This window comes from Eublepharis macularius, chromosome 4 (genome assembly GCF_028583425.1).
Source record: "Eublepharis macularius isolate TG4126 chromosome 4, MPM_Emac_v1.0, whole genome shotgun sequence".
Classification (NCBI taxonomy): domain Eukaryota; kingdom Metazoa; phylum Chordata; class Lepidosauria; order Squamata; family Eublepharidae; genus Eublepharis; species Eublepharis macularius.
In genome coordinates this window covers 172,006,502-172,025,654 of record NC_072793.1, presented here as the reverse complement: position 1 = coordinate 172,025,654, position 19,153 = coordinate 172,006,502, and the positions used below count along the sequence as shown (strand labels likewise).

At 46.8% G+C, this 19,153-nt stretch overlaps 1 protein-coding gene across 1 annotated transcript in view; it reads left to right on the top strand.

Moving 5' to 3' along the window:
* Positions 1-1,797: 1,797 nt before the first annotated feature.
* Positions 1,798-19,153, top strand: part of LOC129328762 (zinc finger protein 420-like) — a 35,021-nt gene continuing 17,665 nt past the window's right edge. The window contains exons 1-4 of the mRNA XM_054978040.1: positions 1,798-1,807; positions 9,617-9,736; positions 10,280-10,372; positions 16,350-17,435. Coding sequence (XP_054834015.1) covers positions 1,798-1,807; positions 9,617-9,736; positions 10,280-10,372; positions 16,350-17,435 — 1,309 coding nt within the window. The remainder of the gene's footprint in view (positions 1,808-9,616; positions 9,737-10,279; positions 10,373-16,349; positions 17,436-19,153) is intronic.

The window sequence follows — 19,153 nt, the reverse complement described above, 5'->3', positions numbered from 1 at the left end:
ATGAGAGCTTGCCTTACCCTGGGCTCCAGCCACGCTGCCGGCAGCCAGATGCCAGCCAGGAAAGATCTTCAGCAGGTCTGACCAGGCATCCCCTGGCCAGCTCCTGCTGGGAGCCTCCTGCGGGCTGGGTACCAAGGTTGCCCTCACTGCCAGACAGTCTGCTGGTAAGCCCTAGCCGTGCCCAGATGACAGCCATGTTCTCAGAACAGCCAAGAAGCCGAGGGGAACAGCCTGCTTTGGGAAGACATTTCGAAAAAGCGAGCGGACCACATACGCAGCGAGAGAATCCCGCTCTCCTCTGCATATCTTAACACCTATCCAGAATGGAGATTGATCATCAGTCAGCCAGGGCAATCAACAAGCGTACATCAAAGCAACCTTTGCACTCCGGACTTGAAGGCACCAGGATGGGCGCTGGGAAAGTGTAAACGGCCCAGATCCCCTTCCTCCTTCCCATCCCCTCTCCCAAGAAGGTGTCATTACGGATCAATCAGACTTCAAACATGGTCCAATCAAGGCTGTTCCGATGGCCTCAAATCCTTTGATTTAAGTCGTGAGAACCACTGACAGGAGCGTCAGCCCCTGGGTAATTTGAAAGTATATAAGCTAGCCCCTCGAACCCGAGGGTGCGCGCACGCCAGCCCCTTCCCAGCCCCCTTGCTGTCTCTCTGTGATTCCAGTGCGGGCACTGAACCACGTCACTGCTATATCTCTGACCTGCCTACTGGTGGTAAGTATGCCCTGTTATCATGGTATCCTGCTCAGGCATCTGTCTCTAATTTTCATACTCTGTATTTCTTAGATCTTGTATGTAATCTTGTATGTGTGTAAGTTCAGGCATACGCCACACTATTAGAAAATACATGTTATTGATTGAATACCTGTAGTCTGCCTCTTTGTCACGGGGATTTCCGAAAATGGACCTTGGTATACATTGGCTAGATCTGTGCTAAATTCAGTTCTGGACTGCTAAGCTAATTCCCCATCCAAATAAAAGAGCAGTTCCAGTAACACCAGGACACTCCATCAAGGACTTAAAGGTCACCATAGTTCAACAGAAATATTTCAAAAGCAGAATCCAACGGGAAGCTGCTGAATTGGAATTCATATGTAAATTTGACTCAGTCAGCCTTGGATTGAATAGAGACTCTGGATGCTTATCTCATTAACAGAAGTAACTGCCTTTCAGCCATTCCATTCAGATTCAGCTATGGAAGGGAGGGGTCACATCCAGCTTGAATTGTGCACTCCGCCTCTTTCATGACTTTTGCAACTGTTCTACTCCCCCATCCCCTCACCACCTATATACTTCTGGCCAGTTTCTTCATACCCTCCATGCATCTGACGAAGAGAACTGTGGTTCTTGAAAGCTTATGCTACAATAAAGTTGGTTAGTCTTAAAGGTGCTACTGGACTCTTTGCTATTTTGCCATTACAGACTAACACGTCTGGTTCTATTTACTGAACTATAGTCTTCTTCCTCTGATGGAGGTGGGGGGGGGAGGATATCCTCTAACAAACTCCTGCTAATTTTGCTCCAAGAGACCAGCAAACTGTCCTCCCCCAATAGCCCAAGAGATGCTCTCTGACTATTCCTCCTTTTGCCCCAGTGTTCTCCCCCTACCCCCAGCAATGGTGTTCAGCAGTTTCCCCATTCATGTTGCAGTACAATAGCAAGGGAGCTTCCACTTGGAAATTCAGTGAGGAAACCCCTCCATTCCCAGGCAAGGAACAGGCCCACCTCACACCCCAGGCACCTACCTGCTGATCTCTCCTCTTCCTCAGAATCTGAGCCAAATGGGTCTTTGCCTTCTTCCAGGCAAGAGACATAGTCAGGTTTGGCAAATCCTTTAGAGGAAACAAATAGTCCAATTACTCTTAATTACCGAGTACTGAGGCATTCCAAAGAAACCCAATTCTTGCCCCATTTCTCAGAAGGGCAGAGGAAGGAAGGGAGAGTTTTTAATCCTGACAGACAAGTATGTAGCCATAAACAGTCCTTGGACCATGGCTTCATGAGCAGAGAAGGATGTGGACTTTTAGGTGCTTTTGGATGACTCTTCCTGAAGGAAACCTTCTGGTCACACCTATCCAGAGTAGTGGCTAAGTGTGAGCTTTCTGTCAGTTATATTTTTTTTTAATTTTATTCAATTTATATACCAGTTGCATCTGGCCTGCCAACTCCCTCCCTTCTTAGATGATGTGGTTGTTGGAAGAGGAGGATTCAGTGCTGTCCCTTTCCTCAGGTTTCAGAGGGGGACAAACCAAAGAGTTAGAAAGATAGAGAGGTCAGGGTATTCTGCTTATTGCTCTGACTGTCCTTTGATATGCAGATTGCTATTCTCAGGATTTCCTCCTCCTGACTTCCTCCCTCTCACTTCTTCTCTTCCTGGCATTCTTTCAGGCAACACCTCTCTCCTTCTCCTCCCTCCATCTTGGCAACATCTTGGCCTTACCCTGCCATCCATGTCCATCCTTAGACTAGATAGATAGTTAGGATCTGTCTCTCCTCCTATCCTATCAGAGTATGGAGTTCCTATAATAAAGAATTCTCATTTCTTTTCTAAATATAAAGCAAGTGTATGATTTATTATTTTCATTCCCACACACACACCAGCCAGCAGAACGAGCTCACAACCACCTATAATCACACTTCCTATGTTAAACAACAGACTCTGCTAACGGCCCAAACATGGAATCCTTTAATTAGTTTTCTGGGGCCTATCTAACAATTTATTTATCAGTGGTCATGCTAATCCATGCTCTTGTCACCTCATATTGAAGGACTGTCTCTTCCCCTACATCCCCGTGCACCAATTATAGTCCTCTATGTGTCACCTATTTGTTTCCCTGCTTAAGACAGTCGACCTGGACCAAACCCGCTTTCAACAGTGGCGCCCACCTCACGGAATGAGCTTCCTGAGGAGATGATTAGTACACCATCCCAAGAGGTTTTCAGGAGGTCCTTTAGGGCCCTAAGGATTTAATGGACTTTAAGCTGCAGACATTTGTGGGTGGGTTAATGTGGTTTTAGTTATTAAAAACATTTATATGCTTCCTCTTCAGAGACTTGCTCAAAAAGCTCACAAAATAAGACCAAATATTTTTTAAAACCCAAAATAATTAAAATTCACAATCATTAAAAACCCAGAAACAGGCAAATCTATGTGACTCCTCTTCTGACACTTGCACTTTCTTGCAGCTTGGTTCTCTCTCTTTTAGAACACAAAACCTCCCAACCAAGTCACCACAGAAGCAAAAAGCTGGAGGGTACACCAAAGGTCATCTATGTTAACCCCCTGCACAATCCAGGAAATCCACAGCTATCTCTTCCCCCCCCCCTCTCCCAGTTTTCCCTGTTCCGTGCCCAGAGGAAGACAAAAAATCTCCAGGATCTCCAGTCAATATTGCAACTCCACAGCCTTAAACTGTTAAGTAGGAAAATGGCAGCTATCAACTGAAGGCAAAGAATTGCTTACTCAGAAAGGTCACGTTCTCATAGTTCTCCAGCATCACTTCCCTGTACAGAGCTCTTTGGTCCAAATTCAGCAAAGCCCATTCCTCCGGTGTGAAATGCACAGCTACGTCCTCAAAGGAAACCAGGCACTGAAACAGAAACAAAAAATCTATCAGTCAAATAATCCCCCCAAGACATACACATAACATGAAGGTGGGGTGATTTTTTCCCACCAGGGATCAAAAGCTTCATGTAAAGGGATCAGTGGATTTCACAGCCTTCCCAGTAGGCACCCAAGAGAGTCTGCAATGGCAGAATGAGCCCCCCTTCCCCACCTCTCATTGCAGCAAAAGAGCAGGATGTGTGTCCACTGGCACCTTAGAGACCACCAGATCTTCCGAGTGTAAGCTTTCGGGAGTCACAGCTCTCTTTCCTCTGAAGAAGGGAGCTCTGACTCTCGAAAGCTTCCACTTGGAAAATCTTGTGCTACTGCAGACCGGTTACCCACCTAAATCATCACAGCAAAAGACACCCCCAGCTGCCCCCTGCCCCTCTCCAAATGATCCCCCCTTACCTGATCTGGCTGCATGGTGGCTGTTGCCATTCCTCCAACAAAGACAGAGGGCCTAGATTGGGACAAGGGACACCGTTCTTTCTTCAGCCTGTGGGTGAGAAGGAAATAAAGGGGAGGTGAGTTTAACGTGGCCCATCTTTTTGCATTAATGATTATGGAGTTTTGAGATCCAGTTCCAAACCAGAGTCCTGGATGAGCCCTGGGGACTCCTTGAACCTTGAAGAGAAAAAGAGGAATCGTGCAGGGCGGGAACCAGGCACAGCCACCAAATGCTCGGTTTATTTGCCTTGTGACAATATGGAACACAGTTAACAAACCACGTCCGCTGCACGAAGGGAAACTTGGAGCTCACGTCTCTGCAACTGAACCTAGGCCTCCTCGGCTCAACAAGAGAGAAATTCAGGAAAGCAACACATAACATCAAGAATCCCAGCACACTCTGTCAGAAGGTTGGGGCTGAGCATTAAAGCCAGTGGCAGGAGCAATGGAGGAAAGAGAAGGAGCTGGGCTAGGAAGCTTTCGACAAGACTGCTCAACGGAGAAGGGGAGACGCAAGAGAAAAACAGACCAGAAAAAGCATCCTGTTCACACCCTAAAGATCAGCCCAAGGAGTCTTCCACTGGCCAGAACCAGCCCTCCCCTCCAGCCCCCAAAGCTCCTTCTTTGGGAGATGGTCTGGTCAATTACTGGCAATAGAGCTGCCGGAAAGCAGGCTAAACATTGCTGTTTTCTCAATGCCTGGCTTGAGTTCTTATGTCTGCTTCTTGCAGGGACGGCACAGGCAGGTAGAGGAACAGCTCTTCCACGGCCTGTGGGGGAGGCAAAGGAAGCATAAAATAGATCCCCTATCCAAGCCTGAATACATCTGATGAAGCGGCCACTAGTCCACAAGACCAACACACTTCCCCCTCTGCATCTGATGAAGAGAGCTCTGACTCACGAAAAGCTTCCACTGGGATAAATTGTGTTAGTCTTTGGATTTGCCCCCGGAATACTGTTTGAGTTTGCTGCAGCTAATGTGCATGCCCCCCCCCCCAATTCAGGGGTATGGCAAAGGAAGGAGGCTCAATTTCATCGCAGAGAGAGGGCAGGCCCCCTGTTTGGGGATTTCCCCCCTATGCTAATTCAGTCTCTCCTTCCGAGATCTGTCTAGGAGAGCTCAATGATCACCCAAGGCAGCTGGTTGGCCAAGCAAGCCACTTTTAATGGAACAGTCATTTAGTGCAAGCAAGACAGCAAATGAACATAAACATATATAGTTTTTGTTAAAGGGTTTTTCAAAGAAGCAGCCACGTTCCCATATTTTAGCCTTGGCAGGAAGTTGAAAATTAAGATGGTCTTGCATGTAACATTCCCCCCTAGTATCCTTCCCTCCCCTATTTTCATTGCACTGTACTGTTTAAGAAAGTATGTAATAAAAGGGAGAGACACTGGCAAAAGGAGAGGGAATGTTAAGGGTAACTTGCTTGGAGCAGGAAAGAAACCTGAAAGCTACAGCTCCCCCCTCAGTGTCTTTCCTTCCATCCTTGAATGTATCTCTCTTATTATTCTTAAAATAACAAAAGGAGCCAAACTTGTGCTAGTTTTTACTCTTATACTTTCTATGACCTGTCACTTCCTAGGATTTCCCTGCCACTCTCCTAAATCGTTTGTAAACCTCTGAAATCCCATTGATTTCTGTTTGCTTGTCTGTGCAAATTAGAATGACCCTTGTTATCTGCCTTGATAAATGCAAGACCAGTGGGTTGGAGGGGAGACTAAAATTAGGCTTTAGGGAGATTTCCCCTCATAATTTTGAACAGTGTTAACTTCTGGACCCTGCAGCGATGACTCAACAAACCCTTAATCCTGTTACCTGTCCATCACCTCCTGCGGTCGGCCTTGGTTAGTCATTGGATGGGTTAGGGTTAGACCAGGGCTGCAGAGGCAGGCAACGGTAAACCACCTCTGTTAGTCTCTTGCCATGAAAACCCCACCCGGGGGGGGGGTGGGGTCGCCATGTCAGCTGTGACTTGAGGGCACTCTCCACCACCACACACACACACACACACAGACCGCGATTTCAATTGCATTGCCCCGCAGAGGCTGCAATTGTTTACTCGCCCACGGGTATCGCGCTTCGCCTTCCGCCCTGCCTTCGCTGCACGGGGCGGACTCTGACCCGGAAAGGCCCCGCCACTCGCGCCCAGCTTCCCGTCGCCCGGGCCCTCCGGCAGCCCGCAGCCCCCTTCCCCGCTTGCCTCACCGGCTTTCTTCCCTCCGCTGCCCTGAGCTTTCGTCTTCACCCCGAGGAAGGGGCGGCCGGCCGCAGCGGGACTCCGGGGCGCAGCACCTCCAAAGGCCGCAAGGAAAGGCGTTTTCCGTCTGTCTTGGAAAGGCGGGCAGGAAAGCCCCCCGGCCCCGGCCTTTGCTGCCTCCCCCCCAAAGACTCTCGAAACGACCCGGGCGGTTGCGCTCGAGGAAGCCTCCCAGTGAGCCTCCGCCGCAGCAATGGCCACTCCTGCCCGGGAAGGAGGCAGGTCCTCCCCCCGGGTTGCTTCTGTTTTCAGCCGCTAGAGCGCGCGGCTCTCCGGGCTGCAGCATTTCTCCTGTTGCTATGGCATCCCCCTGTACCAGCGTTTGGATTCTAGGGGGTCTCTCGCTTCCCATCAATCTTTTCCAAAAGCCCGTTAAGCTCCTTTGCAGAATCTTGCGGGATTAAATACAGGTGGTTTGGACGGTGTGTGTGTGATTTGTTCTAAAATTACATTTGGAAAAACACTACCTCTGTGCAAAAAATCTTCTCAGCAACTTACAAATTGCTGACACTTCTATCCTCTGCATGTTTGGGGGAATGTTCCCTCAAAGAACGACACCTGTGGCTTGTTTTCTTCACTGTCCGTCCCCAAAGTTTCTGACAAAGAAAGCTACATGGGGTGGAGTGAAGGGGGGCAGAGCTTTCACCGACTGGGCTCCATTTTGTTTCTTGAACAGGCAGGCCAAACTGGTGCAGGCTTCTGATGGCGGGGTTCCTCGGAGTTCTACAGTGGCTAAAGAGGGTAGCTGTTGTGGGACTTCTATTTCTAGGAATATATCTGCTGAGCACCTTCCCTTCCCCAAACTGCCCTCCCCCAAGCGCTAGGAATTTCCCACGCTCGACTTGGCAACACTGCCTGTCACCCACAGTTGTCCTGTGTTGGCCAGTCACATCAGTGAGTCCATTTTCCTTGCCCCTGATTGAAACCTACTCAGCAACCCACAATTGCTCCTCTGCTGTGTTACGCACCGTGATCCCGAAAGACGCTGTGCCCATGAAACATTTATTCTAATTGCAATAGTGTTTCATATTAACAGAAATCCTGGCCTTATTTTTAAAAACACTAAACACTAAATAATAACAACATTCGATTTATATACCACCTTCAGGACAACTTAACACGCACTCAGGACAGTTTACAAAGTATGTTATTACTAGCAACAAAGCCTGTTGTGGGAAAAAATATAATGGGCACTAGAAAGGGGACTGTGGGTAGGTGGGCATTGCCGCCTGCTCTGCACCAGATCCTGGCTGGGTGAGGTGGCATTGCCACCTGCTCTGCTCCTGATCCCAACCAGGAGAAGGGGGCTGGCATTGCCACTTATTCCATGCCTGACCCAGCCAAATGAAGGAGGGGCGCAATTGCCACCTGCTCCATGCATGATCCTGGTCAGGTCAAGGAGAGGCAGGCATTGCCACCTGTTCCACACCTGATCCCGGCCAGATGGCTCTTTCTGTAGCATTGCCTTTGAAGACTGTCCAGAAGCTGCAATTGGTAAAGAATGCAATGGCCAGAATGTTGAGTAAAGTGTGTCGCAGGGACCTATCACTCCAGTCTTGTTCCATCTACACAGGCACCCAGTTTGGTTAGTGAGAAGCAACCCAGCAATAAAACACAATTAATAGAAGCAATAAATCGTGTTTTCACATTATAACAGCTGCTGAACTAAAAAAACTTCATTCACTCCATGGGAAGGCATTGTAAGGCCATAATCAAAGCAAAACGCTACCCAACTAAGTGTTAAACTGACATGGTGAGAATTGATGTATAACTCATTTTTTCTATGTTTCAATTTTCTTCTTTATAACTACTGTTCTAAAAAAAAATCCTTCACAAAAGTTATTGCATTATATTCTTGATTAAATTATCTTTCCATTGATATATAATTTTATGGTATTACTCCAAAAAAGAGTGGTGTTATGAGCCATCAAACCTCAAAACTGCACTTTTTCCAAAAGGTTTCCACAGTTTTGGCCACTAGTGTATGTGTAAGTGTATGTGTGTGTGTATATGTGTGTATATATTTGTATTATAAACACATTTTAAATGCCCCACCTTGTTTTGGGCAGAAAATATATATATATATAGCATATAAATGTTTTACATAAATAAATGAAATACAAATGTAAACATCTAGAGTGTGGAAACGGCTACCACAAAAGCACATTCAAGTTAGATTGTTGTGATCAAGTTGTGATTGGAGCTGTTTGTTATCTCTCTACCAAGTTTCTTGCTACTGGGACATGGGACTGGGAATGGTTAAAGTGAGAGAGTCAGCAGTCCTAGAGAGGCACGTGGAGGGCGCCTTTCCTCCCCCTCCCTCCCAGAAGCTGCCTCTGAGTCCTCTATACTGTGGCTTGAACGGTTTGGAGGGATTTGGTGAGCTCAAAGGGGCTTCGGAGGGGGAAAGCATGGGGAGGGGCTGCAATGCAAGGCCCAGAGCAGAGAGGCTTCAGTGGGGGAGGGGGAAAGTTACCCTCCCTGCGGTTCTCCATTTTGCATCTAAGAGAGCCACGAAGCCCAAAAAGAGTGAGGTGCAGAATCCAAATCCGGGGAGCAGGGGGGGGGGCATGGGAGAAGGTCTTTTCCTGACCGCCCCCCTCCCCAGAAGAGGTCTTGGAGTCTCCCGGGCTGCTGCTTGAACAGCTGGGAGGGAATCTGGTGTGGTCAGAGGGGCTTTGGATGGGAGAAGGAGGGTAATATGGGGAGGGGTCTGCAGAGACAAAGATCCAAAAGCAGAGACAAAGGAGCGGGAGGAGGGGAGATCTATTCCCGCCAATTCCCATCCGTCTCCCCTGGGGTTTCCCCTCCTGCCTCAGAGGGAGCCTTTTGCGTCTTTTGTGCAGAGCCAGATCTTTGCTAAGTCTTGAGGTACACACACACAGAGATTTGCACGCAGCAAAAAAGATTTCCCACTCGCTTTCTTTTCCAGATTGCTGTGAAAGGGAGACCCTTGATGCCTTCTCCATCACCTCCTCTGTGTGATAAAGGGAAAAGAGTCGCCATGCGGCCAGCCCAGGTAAGGGGGGCGGAGGACAAGGGCGCTTTCTTCATTACTGCAGGGCTCAGGGGATCAGGGTCCTTGCCTTTGGTTCTGGTACTGGAAGATGAGGTCCCAGGATGCCCCCAAGGACAGCTGGGAGGCAGGAGCCAGATGCCCCCTCAGGGCTCTTCTCCAGTCTTCTTTGTGATGGTCTTCCAGTGTTCGTTTCTTGTCTTTGTTTTTTGCTCCCATTCCCCCCATGGACCAGATGTAAAAAAACAACCCTTCCTTCTTCCAGAGGCCAGTGTCCTTTGAAGAGGTGGCTGTGCATTTCACCCACGAGGAGTGGACCCTGCTGCGCCCAGCCCAGAGGGCTCTCTACAAGGAAGTCATGCTGGAGAATTTTGGGAACGTGGCCTCTCTGGGTGAGGATCCCTTTCTCCTGCACTGCCTTCTCTTTGCTATGCAGAGTGACTGTAAGGAGGTCCTTATTGAGGAAGGACACGGTCCGGGTGTCTGCCCTGGGCCCAGTGGCTGATCTCTGCCACCCTCCACAATCCTTCCTCTGAAGTGGCAGGAGTTGTGGGTTCTCTTTGCAGAGGGGGAGCCCCTGCCTGGCAGATCTATGTCTCGGCCACATGAGATGCGTGGTCTGAAGAAGGTGAAGCAGTCTAAGCAGGGGCTTCCTTCTGGTCTGGGCCTTGCCTTACGTGGGCTGAGATGTGAGTGTGGAGTGAGCTCTGCTGGATTCTCTGCCCCTGATTTGTTCTCAGCTGGCATTTCAATCTCAGCTGGGCCAGGAGCAGGCACAGAACTGCCAGTGCCAGATGGATAATTCTTGACCTCCACCCCCACACCTATTACTTGTCTTTTTTGTATTTCTGGAGGAATACAGGAAACCTGTCTTGGAATCCCTGGATGTATCTGCATCTGAAAAATTATTATTTTCTTTTTTTCCTCATAAAAAGGACCTCAGATTGCCAAACCTGACCTCATATCCTGGCTGGAAGAGGACCAAGAGCTGTTTCTCCTGGTCTCTGATGAAGAGGAGGGATGGGCAGGTAGGTGTGTTGCCTTTCTCTTCCAAAGGCAGGAGGATTTCTGTGGCCTTCTTTGTCCTCACAGTTGCTTTTCCTCAAAAGGGCATGGATGAATTTTGAATGTAGAAATGGTCCCTGTAGATCTCGAAACTATGAAAATAGGGAAGTTCCTTCTACCAAGGCACAGCACTGAGGTCAAGTTGAGTCCAGTATTGCCCGTTCAGAGAGGCCTTCAGAGAGGCCCTTCAGGCCAGGTGTTTCCCAGACGTTTCTTCTCAGATCCCTTTAACTGGTGACTCCAGGCACTGATTCTGGCAAGGGCCTGCCAATAATGTGCTTTAGTGCAGACACATGACCCAAAGCACCTCCAGACAGCAATTATATAAACACATTTTACCTCCTCCTTTCACCCCCAGCACAGAGCAGGGTTGTAAGTGAACCTGAAGGGTCTGGCACATACCAGATGCCAATACATAAGAACATAAGAACATAAGCAAAGCCATGTTGGATCAGGCCAGTGGCCCATCCAGTCCAACATTCTGTCACACCCAGTGGCTAGAAATCCAGTGCCATCTAAAGGACTGTCAGTGAGGCCAGGACACCAGAAGCCCTCCCACTGCCTTCCAGCGTCTTGAAGAAGCAATCCTGGTTTTCCCCACATTATTTAAACCCTAGCCAGGATTCATCTCTTTTGATTAACAGTCAATTGCATGTTGTCTGGAGCAGCCTGTTGGAAAGCTGATTCAGCACCCTAAGAAACATGCAGATGCGGTCTTAGCAGGGAGAGGGCTCCACAGTAGATCCCCAGTGGATGGGGACAGTGGATGGGGACAGAAAATTGGTAGATCCAGTTGGAGGGGCAGCCAGGCTGGCCCAGAGCTCACTTAGATGTAGCCCAGACTCCAGGTAAACAGTTGTCCTTTATCGGTTATTTATTTACTTCAGTTATTCCCCACCTTTCTCCCCAGAGGGAACCCTAGGTGGCTTACATAATTCTTCTCTCCTCCAGTTTGTCTTTTTGTCCTATATGGGAAGGAGGACTAGTTTGAAAATGGACAGCTCCCCTGGTTTCTGCAACTCTGTATGAATGGACAGTCAAATGTCACTTCCAAGACTGGGTTCCCTTTTTTTAATGTAAACCTGAGACATAATTCTCCCCCCCCCATTGTTTTCTTCCCATGTTTAATTGCTAAGAAGGGGGATGCTGGAGATCAAGTTTTTCTTGTACTGGAAGAGAGGATGTGGGTTCAGTTCCCTTTCTTAGATGGAAAGGTTGTTCCAGTTCTGGCTGAAGGACTGTGAAGATCCTCCTTTTGTGACTGGAGATGAAGGATTGAAACTGCTGGCATTTGTTTCAAGTTGCTAGACCTCAGCAAGGAGTTCACCTTTTCCCAGCTTTTATGCCACTCAATGATCTTTCTGTTTTCTCAGAGTTTGCCTCCATAGGCCTCTAAGAGATTAACACTCAGCCTATCTGAAACAGACCCTATTAAATAGTATCAAAATTCCTAAAAGAAAATAAGAACTCAAGAAAATAAGAGGAGCTGTGCTGGATCGGACCAGTGGTCCATCTAGTCCAGCATCTTGTCTCTCTCAGTGGCCAACTAGTTACTCTGAAGTGCCAACAACAGGGCCTAGAGGCTGAGGCCTTCCCTTGATGCTGCCCCCTGGCACTGGGACTCAGAAGATAACTGCTTCTGAATGCCTTCCCTTTAGTCCCCATGGCTAGCAGCCGCTGTTAGACCTATCCTCCATTAATCTGTCTAATCCCCCTTTTAAAGCTGTGGCCTCTGGTAGTGAATTTCACATTTTAATCACTCTTTGTGTAAAGAAGTGTTTCCTTTTGTCCATCCTGTATCTACTGCCTATCTGCTTCATTGGATGCCCTTGAGTTCTAGTCTTTGGGGAGTGGGAGAAAATGTTTTCTCTGTCCACTCCCTCTAGACCATGCATAATTTTATAAACTTCTGTCATGTCCCTCTTTAACAACAACTGTGCTTATATACTGCACTTCTAGACAGATCAGTGCCTCACCCAGAGCAGTTATCCCGACAATACAACTGGGGAGCTGGGGCTGAGAGGAATGGCTTACCCAAGGCCTACTGAGCTCATGGCCATAATGGGATTCGGACCAGTAGAGTGCTGATTCGCAGCCAAACCACTTAACCACCGTGCTACAGTAGCTTTGGTTGTCCCTTGTCTGAACTGAAAAGTCAGTTGCTTGTTAGAGATTATCCACAAAGCAGCAGCTCTCTACTTATCTCATATGCCTTTTTCACATATGCCCAAGAATGAAGCTTTTTGTGGGTACAGAAACCACATGAGAAATGTTTATCTTAAAAAGCATAGCATACAGTGGATACACAGGCACAAAACAGTTGATCTTCATAAGACTATTATGATGGAACCCCCTTCACTCTCCCCACTGTGAGGCAGCTTTTCCTGACAAAATTCAGTTTCCCGCACTGATTGAGCAGCCTCAAGTAGTGTGTTAATATTTGTGGTTTTGAAAGTTTGTTTGTCCTATCCTGAAATTCAGATATATTTTGGCTTTTTAGCCCAGCCCAGGAACTTGATGGACTTGTTGGAAATGGCACTAGAGACTGTATAACAATCAAAAACAAGTAACTTTATTTCACAGGCAGGGATTGAGTAAGTTTAGTCAGGGGATGAAAATGCAGAGGTAAAATTTTGCTGGCATTACTTTACTTAACAGGAATATACTTCGTGTAACAGGCACAATAATATCCTTGAAGCTTATTTTCATATATTCTTGTTTCTTAACAGTGAGAGATGTTTTATTTAGTAATTTAGGTACTGCAACAATGTTTTTTCAGAAAGTTTTCTATGACAGTTCAGGAGTTAGTAACTTTTTGAAACAAGAGCATATTTATATCTCCTTAATAGGCTAAAACTGTTTTCCCTTCACAACTGACCCAGGTTCCTCCTCAGAGCCAAACCCCCTTCAAAAACTGGGCTAGAATTAATCTTCTCCTCAGAAGATATAACCCCTCTTCTTTTTGGCTTGAAATGCTGGTATCTGTTTAAAGCATACTTCAGCTTAGGCTGACAGACTTCGACTTCTTAGAAAGAATTCTTCCTCAGGACAGTAATAGTACAGTTAAGGCAAAGGAGTCTTCTCTCTTCACTCTAAAGATGAACCTGTCTGACTTGCTTTGTCAGACTCCCTTCAAATTCTGTCAGAAAACCAACTAACTTCTGTCAGAAAGCCAACTAACTGCCTTCAGACTGGTTCTTACTGACCAATCAGAGAAGAGGGAGCAGCCTGTCACTCAAGCTCTCCATTCTAGGGAATAATTAACTCTTCCCCTCCCAGCTGCACTTCGGAAACCTGCTGTTAAGTGCAGTCCATCACAACTATATCATCTGAGCTGAGGAAAATCAAATATGTAAAAATGCATCTTATCTCCATGATGTTTAAAAAGAAAGGCAGATTTGATTTATAGGTTCCAGGTTTGCTGTGCAGATTAAAATCATCCCAGTTACTTCCTCCATCTAGCTAGTCCTCTCTCATTCGATCATGTGCTGGGGTATCTCTGCTCTCCTTGATGGTTGTTTCTGGCTGCCCTCAAAGCATGGCTCCCCTGGGAAGCCTCCTTCCCAAAGAATGGCTTCTTAAAGTCTCTGAGGCAGTTACAGGAGAAAGATGAGCTCTCAGACGTCTGTACCCTAGGCGCAATATTTTATTATGTTTAGGATTATGTTGTATTAAACCTTTCAAGGACCTTTGTAAATGCTTGGAACCTTTCTAAAACATCCCTACCTTACCATTAGCCTCTTTTTATCTTTGAATATCTTGAATAACCATAACCCACATTCATAGGAACAAGTAACACTAGCTTGTGATGAAGTCTTAGTGGTGTTTAAACTACATCTTTTCTCCAGATGCTTTTATAAAAATATTGGATGTACTTATGAGGTATATTTAGCTCTCTTTTTACTGGACAGACAAGACATGTGTCTTTTAACTAAATATTTAATCAGACAGACGATACAGGTGAAGGCAAAATGACATGTTTTACTTAACAGGAAAAAACAGTATTCAACAGAGTAAGTAGAACGTTTCTTCTTAAATAGGTAAAATGACTCTCAACTGCAACCCAGTGGTTACAACATTTCCCCCAAAGGGGTTGAATGTTCTATAACTGGGCCAAACTACAGGAACATAAACCCTGAGTTGAAGGTCTTGCTTCTTTTGCCCAGAACCTTTACCTCAGGCTAGGAGGTTTATTCCATTTACCTGGTTACTGAACCGTAGGTCCCCTCAAAGGTGTAAGTTTACCCTTTTACCTCAGTCTCTGGTTCTCAGAAACTGCCTTGGTAGATCTGGTGCTTCTGGCTTTTGCTGGGGTCCTTATTTAGCCCCCTTCTCCCATAAGCCTACCAACCTACCTAAAAAAGCCTAGATATAGTCATGGCTAATTTAACACTTTTAACTAGAACCTCCAGGTCCTAATCTGAGGAAAGAGGTTTTCCCTCCCCTTTTTAAACTGAAGCTTACTCCAATTCACCCCACCCCATATTGTAGTTCCATAGGCTCTGATTGGTAGCCAATTACCAAGGATCAGTTCAGGTCCAAGAAGGGGAGCCACAACTTCTGTGGATGATTGCCACAGCCTCTTTCCCATAATTCCTAGGGTAGGAAATGATTTCTCATTCCTTAAGCAATCAAAGCAAAATGTGATCTCTCTGTTGTCTCTCTGCCAATCATCATCCCTGTGAAAGACTCTGTGTGTGTGTGTGTGTGTGTGTGTGTGTTATGTGCTGTCAAGTCACTTCTGACCTATGGCAACCTTGTGAATGAAAGACCTCCAAAACATCCTATCATTAACAGACTTGCTCAGATATTGCAAAATGGAAAATGTGGCATCATTATTGACCTCTCCGTTTAATTGCCACAAGCAACAGGTCAGTCAATACCATGTAGTCTGTTTCAGGACCAGCCTCCCAAACAAGACATGGCAAAATGTGTGCAGACACCAAGCCTTGAGTTCTAGCTTTCTATACAGCAGCTCATTTGGTTCATCCCCTAATTTCAGGTTTCTTTTTTTGCTGTGAGTTCATGCCAGTTATGTTGAAATGAGGAATGAGAGATTTCTTCTGCTGGTCATGGTCATAAGTTAATAGTTCATAGTGAAGGGTTCACCTCGACCCAGACTTTTCACTCACCATCCCTTTTATGACAAGGGTTTACTCTCTGCTCCTCCCTTAGGCTAGAGGCAGACTTCCTGCCTGTCCTCTCATAACCCCTCTCAGTAGGAGAATCAGCCAGCTCCAGTCAACTAGGTGGCATGAGGCAATCGATTCAGGCACTTGTGGCAGAAAAGGGGGACTGTGAGCTCTGTCACCCTCCCAACCTCTGCCCAGCCACACCCCCTGTATGGCCAACCACCAGGACCTCTGAGCACAACCCCCCCCCCCCGCAGGGTAAAAATGTATCCCTCTTTTGCTAGAACTAAAGTGTACCTCTGTGATTATAATCTGATTTCTTGTTCACATCAGATTACCTTCTCTATCTGTCTGGCCACCTCTCTTCAGACCTTCTGCCATATGTGTTAAAGAATGAATGCCTCTCCCTCTGTAAAGGGTGCCAACAGACCCCTCCCCAAACACTCTCCACTGAAAATTCACCCAAGCAGGAAAAGAGAAATTTAAAGCCATTGGGTTACTTTGAGGCAGAAGGTCTTAGTTGTATATTCTCTCCCTTATATCCTTTTGGGTCACTTTGATTATGATACAAACGGCTACTCTGCCAACTTATTCAGCTTGGAATTTCGAAGAATTGAGAGAAATTGTGAATTTAGAAGAATTGAGAAAGAGAGCTATGCACTGTGTGCCCTTAACCCCAGGACATCATAGAGTACAAAAATGATTATTACAAACCACAGTAGAAAACTCACATAGGTACTTGGGGAAAGTGTCCGATCATCACATCTTTCTTTCTTTCTTTCTTTCTTTCTTTCTTTCTTTCTTTCAGCAGGAGGCATGTTGGACTCAGTAACGGAGGCATCTGAACATACAGAGATGGAGAGAGAGGATACATATTTAGATGCAAAAGAGAAGGATGAATATTGTGATCCACTGAGGAAGGAGGGAGAAGATCTGTATAGGAGAAATAAGACTGGTCTTTTACAGAGGGGTGATTCCCTACTGCAGAAAATATACAGAGGAGGCAAAAGGAATGAGCAAACTGGAAGCGGAGTAAAATTGCCTGAAGAATTGCAAATTAATATTCAACAGAACACCTATAACAGGAAGAAAATATATAAATGCCTGGAGTGTGGAAAAACCTTCAATCAGAGTGGAAACCTTAATTCCCATCAAAGGATCCACACAGGGGAGAAGCCATTTAAATGCCTGGAGTGTGGGAAAAGCTTCAGTTGGAATGTAAGTCTTAGTTCACACCAAAGAACTCACACAGGAGAGAAACCCTATAAATGCCTGGAATGTGGGAAAAGTTTCGGTCAGCATGCACATCTTACTTACCATCGAAGAATTCACAGAGGGGAGAAACCGTATGAATGCCTGGAGTGTGGGAAAAGGTTCACTCGGAGACATCACCTTACTTCCCATCAAAGAATTCACAATGGGGAGAAGCCACATAAATGCCTGGAGTGTGGGAAAAGCTTCGCTCGGAATGGACACCTTACTTCTCATCAAAGAATTCATACAGGGGAGAAGCCTTATAAATGCCTGGAGTGTGGGAAATGCTTCAGTCTTAGTGGAAGCCTTGCTTCTCATCAAAAAATTCACACGGGGGAGAAATCATATAAATGCCTGGAATGTGGAAAATGCTTCAGTCTTAGTGGAAGCCTTGCTTCTCATCAAAGAATTCACACAGGGGAGAAATCATATAAATGTGTGGAGTGTGGAAAAAGATTCCGTTGGAAAGGAAGTCTTAATTCACACCAAAGAACTCACACAGGGGAGAAACCTTATAAATGCCTGGAATGTGGGAAAAATTTCAGTCAGAATGCACACCTTACTTCCCATCAAAGAATTCACAGAGGGGAGAAACCCTATAAATGCCTGGAGTGTGGGAAAAGCTTCAGTCGGGGACATCATCTTACTTCCCATCAAAGACTTCACACAGGGGAAAAACCTTATAAATGCCTGGAATGTGGGGAAAGTTTTGTTCAGAGTGCACACCTTACTGCCCATCAAAGAATTCGCAGAAGAAAGAAGCCATATAAACACCTAAAGTGTTGGAAAAGCTGCAGTCACAGTGGAAACCTTTCTTCTCATCTAAGAATTCACACAAGGCAGAAACGATAGACATTTTTGGATTGGATCCCTATGGTCATTCTGCAGGGGCAGGAAAACAACACGTACCAACCTGCAAGGCCCCGATTTCATAGTGAGCACGCTGGCATCCCTAGCAAAACCCATCAATTACAGAGCAATGACTAGTAATTTTCCTCTGAGTGGCAGAAAGAGATGAAGCCAACCCCCAACCGCTGATGTGGCCACAGCCCCTTGACCCCCCAACCCCCTTGGGATAGAGAAAAAAGACTGCAACTCCAGCAGAAGCCCATGACTTTGAGTTGTAGGAGCAAGTCCACTCTACAGCTCCCCAGAGATGGGTCACAAAGATTTGCCAACCTCCAGGTGGAGCCTGAGGTCCTACCAGAATTATACCTGACCTCCAGCCCATAGAGATCTTTTCCCCTAGAGGAAATGGCAATTTCAGAGGGCAGACATTACAGCAGCACATCACCGTTAAACTCCTTCCCGCCCCTAAACCCCAAGCTCTTCAAGCACCGCCCCCAAATACTCAGGAATTTTCCAAACCAGAACTGACCACCCTCAATGAGTGTCTGAGTCACAGGGCCTATTTGCCCTCTACTAGGCAGGGATATGCCCCCCCCCTCTCCTGGCAATAGTCCCACTGGAAGCAAAACACACAGCAGAATCCTGGCTCAAACCTATCGTCCCCATGCACAGGATGTGCTTCCTTACCAGCCGGCAGAGTGGGCACATGCAAAGTTGAAACACCCTTGGGTATTAGACTTTCCACTATAGCCCCTGACATCATCCTTAGGGTCCAGGCAGGGACCTTGCCTGACAGTGGAAGGGCACTTGGATAGCACACCCAGGACCCCTGGATCGATCCTTACATGGGGAGGAATTCACGTCAAGCCCACCATAGACAGCAGATGTTTTGCCACTGCAAACCACAAAAGGGGGGAAATGGATGACCCAGCTGACAGGCTGCACCAGACATTCCTCTTTTGGACTGATACACCCTTATAGAAGCCCCGCATGCCACATGCAAAGGGACCCATTTCAGCCAGTAGTGCTTTTCTACCCCAAGCCTCCCCCTTTCCCCTCTCTCCTGCCCCACCAAGCTGCAAGGCATAATAGATGCCAGCAATGCTGTGGGGGACTCTCAGACTCAGAGACTTGCCCCCCCCCTTTTGCAGCTGCATTCATATCTCCCCCTCAAGACCAGCCCACCCCCCTTGTGACCTGCTGTCCTCCATTTTACTCTCAAAACAACAACCCTGAAGGGGTGTGACTGGCTGAGGGGGTGTGACTAGCCTAGCAAGCAAGTTTCCATGGCAGAGTGGGAATTTGAACCTGGGTTTCTTAGATCATAGACACACTAACCACTCTCCCACACAGGCTCTGACAGGTTAGGGAAAGGGTTAATCCCTCCTGTACTTCGTAAATAGGATATTTTTCACCCTCCCTTTCTGTACTGCCTCTGCACCTTCCTACCTTCTCATAAGTAAACCGTTTCCATTGCAAATAGAAGGATTTTGCGGAGCTAATCTATGC